Source organism: Oncorhynchus masou, chromosome 24, assembly GCF_036934945.1.
Source record: "Oncorhynchus masou masou isolate Uvic2021 chromosome 24, UVic_Omas_1.1, whole genome shotgun sequence".
Lineage (NCBI taxonomy): Eukaryota > Metazoa > Chordata > Actinopteri > Salmoniformes > Salmonidae > Oncorhynchus > Oncorhynchus masou.
Window position 1 is genome coordinate 25,669,641 of NC_088235.1, and position 11,767 is coordinate 25,681,407.

The 11,767-nt window shown below is 41.7% G+C and overlaps 1 protein-coding gene across 1 annotated transcript; it reads left to right on the forward strand.

The window, feature by feature from the left end:
* Window positions 1–5,414: 5,414 nt before the first annotated feature.
* LOC135511575 (gastrin/cholecystokinin type B receptor) lies at window positions 5,415–7,162 on the forward strand. Its single transcript, XM_064933063.1, has one exon. It carries the CDS (start codon window positions 5,584–5,586, stop codon window positions 6,895–6,897), a length of 1,314 nt encoding a protein of 437 aa, XP_064789135.1. The 5' UTR covers window positions 5,415–5,583; the 3' UTR covers window positions 6,898–7,162.
* The last annotated feature ends 4,605 nt before the right edge of the window (window positions 7,163–11,767 follow it).

Sequence of the window (11,767 nt, forward strand, 5' to 3'; positions counted from 1 at the left end):
CAATGAAGGTTTGTTTTGTTCGATAAAGTCCTTCTTTATATCCAAAAGGTCAGTTTAGTTGGTGCCATTGATTTAAGTAATCCACTCCTTCAACATGCAAACAAAGGAATCCAAAAAGCTACCGGTAAACTTCATCCAAACAAGTCAAACAATGTTTCTAATCAATCCTCAGGTACCCTAATATGTAAATAAACGATAATATTTCAGACGGAAAGAAGGGTGTTCAATAGAAAAGGAAAATAAGAAGAATGTACCCTCGTTCACACGCACCAAAAGTACACTTTGGATAAACTACAACTACTTGTTGTTTTTCAAGAAACAAGCCTGAAACCCTTTCTAAAGACTGTTGACATCTCGTGGAAGCCATAGGAACTACAATGTGGGTCCTATTTCTTTGTATATCCCATAGGCTCGCATTGAAAAGGCCTGTGACCTCAAAAAAGAAACGTTTCTGAATGGATTTTCCTCTGGTTTTTGCCATTTCAGTTTTGTTATACCCACAGACATTCCTTTAACAGTTTTAGAAACTTCAGAGTGTTTTCTATCCACTTCTACCAATTATATTCATATCCTAGCTTCTGGGCCTGAGTAACAGGCAATTTACTTTGGGCACGTCAGTCATCCTGAAATTCAGGATACTGCCCCCTAGCCTTTGAAATGGGCATGGACAAATGAGCCTGAGAAAACCTTGTACATGTCTTGCACAATAACAAAGAAATCCCCTGCTGGCTTCATGTTTCTGACACAGTCCACCAAAACAAGATTAAGACGGTGTGCGTGGCAATGAATGTAGATTGCCTGAGGGGCCTCTTCTCTGAATTTCTCCTGGACCTCGTTGTGAACACCGGACATGACGGCCGCGCTGTCATAACACTGAGCAATACAGGCCATGTGATCAAAGTTACATTTACTAAGAGTCTCTTTGATCGTAGTGAAAGGGGACTCATAATCTAATCTGTCAACTGGAGTGAAATGAAGAAATTCCCCCACAACTTCATATTTTTTTACGTTAACGCACCCCCACAGACACTTGTTCCGTTTTACTGAGGTCCTTACTCTCATCTACCATCAATGCAAATAGTTTGACCTTTTGTAATTCACCACTCATCTGATCATCTGATCCATAATCATATTTGCCATAATGTCTAGTATTTCATTCTGTATATCATGATGTGTGTATTTAGCATTTCTAAGATAATCTGACATTTTCTGTGCAACTGTTTTGTCGAATTTGCCTATGACCTGTAAAAGTTCAAGGAAGTTTCCCTGTTCGTCTTCTGTATCCACTCTGTAAAAGTCCCTGGTATTCAGTGTAACGCAATGACTCCACAACTGCTCTCATATACTCTCTGTTCTCTCAGACTATTTTCGAATGTCTATCACTTAGAGCATTGCATATTGTTGAGCCAAATTCTTTCTGAATAGTCCACTCATTCCACGCTGTCATTGAATATTTATGCTCCACACTAGCGTTGTGTGTCTTGAACAAACTTTTCTCCTTCTGCCAGTTCTGGTAGCCATCGTGGGTAAATGCCACCTTCTCTCCACCATGGTTTCCTGGACGTTGAAAGTGGTGGCATGCAAAGTAGAAAGCACAGTCCTTTGAAATAGAATATTCCAGACATTTGTAATCCTAATACCATCTACGATTGAAACAGCGATCCTGCTGTCTAACTTTTGTGGCTGGATAACGCCGAAGAAGAGGGCGACTTGGTTCTTCAACAGGTGACTGGCTTAAATCAGAGGGAGTGGTGGCTGTGCTAACAATGCAGCTAACGGTGGCTGTGGAACAGCTAGCAGCGACAACCTGCTCTGGTACTCCCTCACATCGTGGCTCAATAGTTTCTCTCTCTGACTCATCTTTCTTATCTCCCTCTTCTTCTTTTGCCCCCTCGGAGACAGGGTCTGGGTCTGGATTTTTATTTTCTAACCGCACTCAGAAAACAGCCCCATCGTAACGGGGCAAGATGGGCGACAAGCTAGCTAGAAGTTAGCTCACATTACGTAGCCTAACGTGCGAGAGCACACACATCAGACCCCCCCCCCCCCCCACACACACACATGTCATAGGGTACACAGGCGGCACGAGCACACAGCCAGGGATCAGATTGGGGAACAGAATGTCTGGTTATTAACTTTTACATATTTCTTTATTTAAAAATATAAAAAATACTAAAATGCTTGAGGCTTAACTGGGGCTACGTAGATTTGTGACATGGCTATTGCACCCCCTAGTCCCGGTGTAGCCTCAGTATATATAAAGTGCCTTCAGAAATTATTCATACCCTTTGACTTATTCCACATTTTGTTGCATTAAAGCCTGAATTCAAAATTGATTTTTTTTATCTCACCCATCTGCACACAATAACCCATAATGGCAAATTGAAAACATATTTTTAAGACATTTATGCTAATTTATTGAAAATAAAATACTGAAATATCCTTGAGTCAATTCTTTGTAACACCACCTTTGGCAGTGATTACAGATGTTAGTCTTTCTGGGTAAGTCTATAAGAGCTTTCTGCACCTGAATTGTGCATATTTTCCCATTATTGTTATCAATTGGTTCTTGATCATTGCGAGACAAACATTCTTTGACATAGATTTTCAAGAACATTTTAAACAAAACTATAAATCGGCCACTCAGGAACATTCACTGTCTTTTTGTAACCAACTCCACTGTAGATTTGGCCTTGTGTTTTAGGTAATTGTCCTGCTGAAAGGGGAATTCATCTCAGTGTCTAGTGGAATGCAGACTGAACCAGGTTTTCATCTAGGACATTGCCTGTGTTTGCCTGTGTTTACATTCCATTTATTTTTAATCTTGAAAAACTCCCCAGTCCTTAACGATTACAAGCACACCCATAACATAATGCAGCCACCACTATGCTTGAAAATATCGAGAGTGGTTCTCAGTAATGTGTTGTATTGGATTTGCCCCTTTCAGGTCAATGATAAAATATGCATTAAAGTTGTCAGTCTAACGCAGACCGTGGGGGACAGAAGAAGGACACCTGTCACGCCCTGGTCTATATTTATTATGTTATCTTCATTTATTGGGTCAGGCCAGGGTGTGACATGGGTTTATTTGTAGTGTGTTTCGTCTTGGGGTTGTGTGGGGTGTATAGATTAGTCTATGGCTGCCTGAGGCGGTTCTCAATCAGAGTCAGGTGATTATCGTTGTCTCTGATTGGGAACCATATTTAGGTAGCCTGGGTTTCACTGTGTGTTTGTGGGTGATTGTTCCTGTCTCTGTGTTTGTTACACCAGTCAGGGCTGTTTCGGTTTTCGACGTTTGTTGTTTTGTATTGTTCGTGTTTTTTCATCATTAAAGATGTATCGAACGAATCACGCTGCATTTTGGTCCGATCCTTATTCCACCTCTTTGTCAGAGAAGGAGTTAGAAGAAACCCGTTACACACCAGATTGGCACACATTCAACCAATTTGATCTAACAACCGATTTGATCTAAAATATGTATTGTAACAGGCCCACAATGTGGTTACTAAAGTCCAATTTTGATATTTTGGGCTGTTTCGCTGCATAACATTTTAGAAGTTATTCCTTTACAGGTTTATAAAAAGTGACTTCTAAATGCTAATTCCTGTTTGTAAAATCTGGTAGCATAGCTAGCATACAAGAATTAGTGGTGTTAAATCATTTTTAACTGAATTACTGTTGATTGGTGAAGATGACATGAACATGTATTGGGGTTGACATCCTTAGAAGCATTATACTACGATTTTTACAACATCACGTGAAATAGACATATAAACAATAGCCTAAATGTTGGCAAATTTTGCTGGGGGCGAATGAGGAAATTTGGGATCTTTCCCTCATAGCATCTTTCCCCATGAGTTTCCATAGCAATTCCATTGTTTGGGTCGAGTTCCATTGACCTCTTTACCGCATCTATGGGTAGACTGGTAGCCATTTTGAGTGTACCAATGCCAGGAAGTAAAACCAGGAAGTGTACCATTCAGTCTGTGCTGTGATTTGTTGAGTTAACTCAACTGACATTACAAAAAAATACATTCCATCGCAAGAGCCTCATCAGTTAATTTAATTTGAATGAACATTCTACATAACCTTGGAAATGATTGCATCACAATACCAGGCATCCATTGCGAGTGTAACCACGATTCTACCAGTCAAATTGACAGGGTTAGAGCTTCTGAGCTTCTATTCATTCTATGTATATGATCATAACAACAGGCCTTCTGCAACATTGATGCCTGCGCATCATTTTCGTGATGTTGTCAGGCAACCCGTCTATGGGACAAGGCCAAGGTAAAATGGAGACTCAACCTGAGGTAACTTTAATTGTGTGCCTCCCTTTCAAATGGTGCCTGAAGATCCGATTTCAGGACCTTGGAAAATCACCGCAACTCAGTGCAAGAAAAGAATCTGACCGCGACTTCAGCACCACCACTGGTGAAGAGCGCCACTCCAAGTGAGCCTTGCCAAGCACAGCAGTTGTGGATTCTACACACCTGTGTGGGCTTGCTGGTGTGTGGGTAGGCCTAAAACATTTATGTACTCCCTGTCCTTCCTCATGGGGCCCGGAGGGAACATCATGGCTCAACTGGCCCTCACCCGAAAGAGGACCGGTCTGGCGGGGGTGTCGACAACCCACAGACTGCTGGTCAATCTGGTGGTGTGACATGATGGTGGTGTGTGTGATTGACGGACCAGAGTTTGGGCATGAGGAAAGCATGGTGTAGCACAGCATCCTTCTAACATAATCTCTAGACACTTCATTAAGATTTCAGTGGTTGCCATGGCGCAGACTAGTTTGATTGCATTCTTATAGCCTACCTCTTCTTGTATATCATCCAAATCTTATAGCTCAACACCCATGATGATGTGAAGTGTGAAAATATTTTTTCAGCACCATCATCACCAAGCTACAGTGTAAAAGATGCATGTGCGTCACTTCCGGTGCCTACATTATAGGACAAGTTGATGGGCTACCGCAACGCAGAGAGAGAGAGAGAGAGAGAGACTCAATCCTATCCCTTCATTCAGAATGAGGGCTTTATTAATTTCTGGAAGCGTTCCATTGCAAAAGCTTTCACCTCCCATTGGCCCTCTTCCACTCACTTTCCCTTCACTGATCAGAATTAGTATCTTAGGTGAGGTCAATGGATCCAGTCAAAAGAGTTAGCTGTCATCTATCCATACCTGTGTAAGATATAGGAGAGGGGACGAAGACAGAGAGGATGCGACAACTTTTGGAATGAGATGCGGCCAGTGCTGGGTGCGTGCGGGGGATAGCGCAGCTCTTGCTTCCTGTCGTCACACGAATAAATATTCCATTGACCGGGGTCCGAGTGAACTACAGCGCTCGCTCCAGCGGAGGACCGCACTTCTTCAGTGGGGAAAATGTATCCTGTTTTTCAGTTAATCGCAATGGGTATTAGATAATTAGGATCTCTTTCGACAAGGCGTCAAAGATGTGTTGGTAAAATCCTCATCTCACCACGGAAACGGGCTGCGCGCAGCTCAGCTCTCTGTCTCACCTGTGTGCGCGTCTGATTTGGGCACTCCACGAAGCGCAAACGATGTAAGAACAAGCGGGAGATGAATCTAACGAATTTTTACTCAGATTTTGGACGTTTATTTTCTACGAATATTTCACTTGGGGGACCTCAACATGAGCACAACAACTGGAGTTTACCGGAGGATACCAAACCCTACCCGCAATTGTTCTTATTTTCGGGACACGAACCGAGTACCATCGTGTTGGTGGTTATGTACTCCCTGTCCTTCCTCACCGGGCTCGGAGGGAACATCATGGCTCTTCTGGTCCTCACCCGAAAGAGGACCGGTCTGGCGGGGGTGTCAGCGACCCGCAGACTTCTGGTCAATCTGGCGGTGTGTGACATGATGGTGGTGTGTGTGTGCATGCCAGTTAACCTGGGACACCAGGTCTACAACGCCTGGGTGTTCGGGGAGTTTCTGTGCCGCACCGTGCCGTTCGTTCAGGCTGTGTCGGTGTCTGCGAGCGTCCTGAGCCTGGCCGTGATCAGTCTGAACCGCTACTACAGCGTGCACAACCCTCTACACGCCCGGTCCTTTTTTACCGGGCGGCGGATACTGTGTATGATCTGTGTGGTGTGGATCGTGTCGTCGGGGCTGTGCATACCGCTCCTCTTCATGAATACCACCCAAACTTTGTCGCTGCTGGACATCACCCTCACTGTGTGCGTGGAGAGCTGGAACCAAGTCAAACTGAAACAGAGATATAGCTTTCTGCTCTTCTGCTCTCTCTATGGATTCCCTGTGTTGTTTAACCTGGTCATCAGCGTGCTGACGGGCTGGAAGCTGTGGGGCAACGACGAAAAACGGACGCAAGATTCGAATACATTTGGCGTTACGCTATCACTGTCTCGTCTGAAAGTGCGTAAAAGGATCGCCAAGATGGTGCTGTCGCTGGTTGTGCTTTTTACCTTGTCTTGGTTGCCTCTGTATGTAGTGGACATATGGTTAGACTTTAACATGACTTCATCTTTAGAGAAAGAGGAGGAGGATGTGAACCATGTATATCACGAGTGGATTCTACAGGGGAGACCCTTCGCGCTATGGCTGGGTCTAACCAACTCCGCTCTCAACCCGCTCTGTTATTGCTTCGTGGGTAATTTACACAGGTCTGCAAAACGATTCAGGAAAAGCTACAGACAGAAACTGTCGTCATTGTTAAGTCTGTCGCCACAGCAGTCCTCTATGCCTATGGGCAGCACCTCAGTGCCCAAGCTCGTGCCCTATAGCAGGGCGCAATCGGAGAAGCGCGACGCAGAAAGGCGCGCATCGAGCAGATTTGCCAATCCAGGCAACAAACTAATCAAAAGCAAGAGCCTGTCGTCTGTGACAGTGTGTGAGACCGTTTTTGACTGATTGACAGACAGACGGATCAAATGTTGGCCTACGTGGTATATCACATACATATTTGTCCAATGGACAGGAAAACGTTCGTCCTACAGTTAAAAATAGGATATTCTGTGAAAATGTGTGTCTGTTTTCCAACGGAACCTCCGAAGCAAATTGAGATATTTGCCATAACTGAGATTATAGAGTGTGTTGCCCTTTTAATTATGAAGTGTGGTGCCGTCTTTATTATGGAGTGTGTTGGAGTGTGTGCCCCATGATTCCAGGACCGTTGATTAATCAAACGGTCGATGTAAATGATGAGCATGAGGTCATACCTAATGATCTTTGGGGATTTGGTTTCACTGAATCCAATTTCAAATGAAAGATATTTGATGTTGTCCTCATGGAGTGTACACAATAATGACATGCATCTCATTAAAGATTTGTGCAAAAGGCTAGTAGCCTTTATTTCGTGATTTAAAATAACATTCGCATTTATACTGTATGTGTAGGCTACAATGTCTAGCCTATTCCCTGTTTAATTAAATAGTATTATTATATTTGTAATTTAAGTCCTATGAAGTAGAACTCATTCCATTCCAAAGTCAATAACAAAATGAGCTGTATCCAAAACTTAAATCTCGTCAATTATAATGAAACCATTATGCATTATTTCAATTATAAGGCTAATATTGTATGACTATCATCATAATCTGCAGTTATAAATCCATTCAAATTGCTTCCATAATTGTGTTAAATGAGATTATTATTATACTACTATCATCATCTTTTATATTCCTAGTAATTATTCCAAGTCCATTCAAATTGCCTCCATAAAGGACGGTAGAGGGTCTAGATTAGAGTCTAGATGGATATCTCCATTCATTATTTCTCTGGCGAGGCTGTGACGCGGGTCTCTTGGCAGACGGATCGCTCCCTGCTGAATGGCACCGTGACGAGTTGAGTTGGCTCCGCCGCGAGGTGTGATGTGGCCCCGCTGGCGGCCAGGACACGGAGCCCGATGTCCGGATTAATGGTACTGGTGAGACGGCCCGATCCATGGTCTGTGGTTGTCTATCGCTGCCCAACGACAATCCCATGTTGACGCATATAGCGGAGCCCTGGCACCAAAACCAATCTCCTACCATCTGCAGTTATTCCCATTAACTTTTCCAGTGATATTTTGTTGTTGTAGAAAGTTCGCATAGAAAATAGATTCGACAACTGCTACGGTTCGTTTCCATGTAACAATCTTGTGTCGATTAAAAAAAACTATAGACGTAATGATGTCACACAAAAAAAAACACTTTCACAAAAACCTACAGTGTCGAATAAAAATGAAGTGGTTGTTTCCATTTCCCATTTAGGCAAATTGTGCATTAATAAACTGGAAACAGCCTGTATTCCCCCCACTATCTGTTTTATGTCTCGGTTTGCCAGGTGTTGTCCCGAAAATCTTCCCCCTGACAAAATTATCCCCGCTCTTCGCGTGAACGTGCACACACTCAATGCTTCATTGATGCAATTTTCTTGCTAGTTGAGATTTCTGCTCTTCACTCCGTTGTCAGTTCAGCCTACATTTCACTGATCTTAGTAGCAGAAAGATTTTTTTATATATATATTTGTGTTCTTCAAGGCAGCTGTCAATTATCACATTCGGCTGCGTTTAAATTTTTAAATATATTTTTTTTATAGCGGTTTGATTGCAAAAAAGGCACAAGTAATGTCTGCAGTTTTCTGTTTGGCTATTTGTTTCAAGTGTATTAGTCTATATTTGTCATCTCTCCCATGTCTTATTCGACTAGTAGTTGTTCTGATGTGTTTATTGCTTGCCTACATTTTACTCCCTCCTCTATGTTTAATATAACACATACATTAATTATACATTTCGGTTGCCTATCCTGACGAGAAGTTTGTTCTATAGAAAGTATTTGACTCTGATGTGTGCCACGGAAAGTATTTGACTCTCGTGACAAAATTAAGGAAATTAGAAGTGGGGATTTCGGCAAAGCCATTTCTTTCCTGCTGAACCCTTCTATTTCAGGATTGCAAGGCCTGTCACCCTTCATAATAATTTTGGTAGCTCATGTTGACCAGTAGCGTGAACGTATATGGTGAAACTTGCACTCTACACTTCTGTATATCTGAAATAATTGGGTAGTGAAACCTGCATCCAGCCAACAAGAAAAGCAATTCAGCCGTTCTTGAAAGTCAGGACATTTTTATAGTTGAAAAATAGATTTAGCAGACTGTAGGTGCAACAGTATAGCTTCCGTCCCTCTCCTCGCCCCGAATCAGGGACCCTCTGCACACATCAACAACTGACACCCACGAAGCATCGTTACCCATCGCTCCACAAAAGTCGCGGCCCTTGCAGAGCAAGGGGAACAATTACTTCAAGGTCTTAGAGCGAGTGACGTCACCAATTGAAACGCTATTAGCGCGCACCACCGCTAACTAGCGAGCCATTTCACATCGGTTACATAGACATTTAGAATTAAATGTATATAGAACTTCACATTTGTGTGGAGTGAAGCCTCATAGTTTGACCTGCATGTTGACATGTACCTTCAAATTATTATTTATTAAAAAAATGTAGTTTCCATCATCATTTGTCGCAATTAAGACAGTTGGACAAAATTACAATCCACCTGTGTTGGATAAAAATGACGTAATTAACCAGGTTTCCAACCTTTTTATGCATGTAAAGTAGCCTACATGTCGGATAACATGACAGGCCCGATGGAAACAGAACATTTGTCTGTAAACTTTCCAAATGTCGACAAAACAAAATACGCTACACAAGGTGGAATCTTTTTGTGTCAAATGTATTATGTGAGAAATGTCGGTGGAAACGCTTTTATGTGAAAATATTGATATAACAACCATTATATGGAAGTAAACTTGGAGTCACATGATGACATGGTTTGAGGTCCTCCCACTACGACTCGTCAGGAAAGCATGCAATTTATTAGGCAACAGATTAAATAAATTATGATGAATTCCCCAGGGTTGTGAAAGTGCAAGGTGATAAGCTTGATGACCCTTTCCAGTAAATATAAAGGGTCTAATCAATTCTGGTGACATGATCATCGATGCTTGGCTGCCGTTTGACAAATAAAAATAATCTATACTTTGTCCATAATAATCTAATTGATGTGTGGGTCAATGGAAACCTGCCTACTGAGGCCAAATTTATCTACACACAACATGGAGCAACATCACTGGATATATTGGAAAAGTGTTACTTATTTTGCTTCTTTAAAGGGTGATGAATACGTTTACAGGGCTAATTGCAACCATCAATGGGCACCAGATTATTGCCAGCTAATAGATGCGACAGTTGCCTGCTAGGGTGTTTCCATTTAACTATCTTGTGTGGATAAAAACTGCTAGAACTATTGAAGTCCGCATTAGTAAATTGCCGTCAGCCTGTTTGCCCTTCCATCATAATTTATCACAATAAAGAAAGTTCGACAAAATAATGCTTTTACTTGTCTTATACGGGATCGGTGTCGCTATAAAGGAACAGTTGAGCTAACGTGCGTTAATGTGATTAGCATGGCAGTTGTAAGTAACAGCAAACCTTCCAGGATATAGACATGTCTTATATGGGCAGAAAACTTAAATTCTTGTTAATCTAACTGCACTGTCCAATTTACAGTAGCTATTACAGTGAAAAAAGACCATGGTATTGCTTAAGAGTGCACAACAATAAAAAACGTTTGTCACGGCAACTGGTTTGATACATTCACCTCTGAAGGTAAATAATGTCCTGACATTCAGTAAACTTGATCTGATTTGTCATCTTGATGGTCCCAGAGATAAAATATAGCATAGTTTTGTTTGATAAAATACATTTTTATATTCAAATGTAGGAACTGGGTTCTACAGTTTGAACCCATGCTCTCTCTGGCTCCACACCCACCCCGTCCGGTCATCTAGATGTGTGAAAGTTTGTGTATAAGCTAATGATGTATGACATTCTTGGGAGTGTGTCAACTTAAAAGTTGTATTGCCATATCCTTTTTGTATGTTCTCTATAGTTATGTACTTGAAAATGTATAAATTGACCAATTCGGCACATTTGGGCAGACTTGATACTGTGCGGTATTGCAATGCTCCGCTGGATAAATCTGAAACTTTGCACACACACTGCTGTCATCTAGTGGCCAACATCTAAATTGCGCCTAAACTGTAGTATTATATTATGGCCATTCTCTTGCATTTCAAAGATGAGAAAAAAAAATTTGAAAAACGCATGTTTTATCTTTTACCAGATCTATTGTGTTATATTCTCCTACATTAATTTCACATTTCCACAAACTTCAAAGAAGTTTCCACAAACTTATCAAGAATATGCACATCCTTGCTTCAGGTCCTGAGCTATAGGCAGTTAGATTTGGATATATAATTTTAGGCGAAAATTGAAAAAAGGGTCAGATCCTTAAGAGGGTTGGGGTTAGGGGGATAAGGTGACATTACCTAACATTCATTTAATACACCAATGGTAACATGATATTCTCTTACTTAATGTTAGCTAGTTACTGGCTAACTAGGTCTTCAGCCAGCATGATTCTAAAGGCATCAGAGGGTCGTTCAAAACTCTGACACAGTTGTCATATCAACACATCCCTCAGTGCTGCTGTTAACAGTCACAAAAGACATGCCAAATGGGAGATGTATAAACATTTTTACATCATTGATGCAATTTTAATGTTGTTTGAGTTGACTTTTTGTGTATCACCAAATTTGCTTGAGATAATTTTACTCTGTTCACTGCATCCAAGTTTCTTGACATAGCCATTTCAAAGAGCTGTCAGGCAAGCCGAGCTCATGAATATAAGCTCCATGTGCACTCAGCCTGTCTTTTCAAACTTCCTGGTAGTTAGCCATG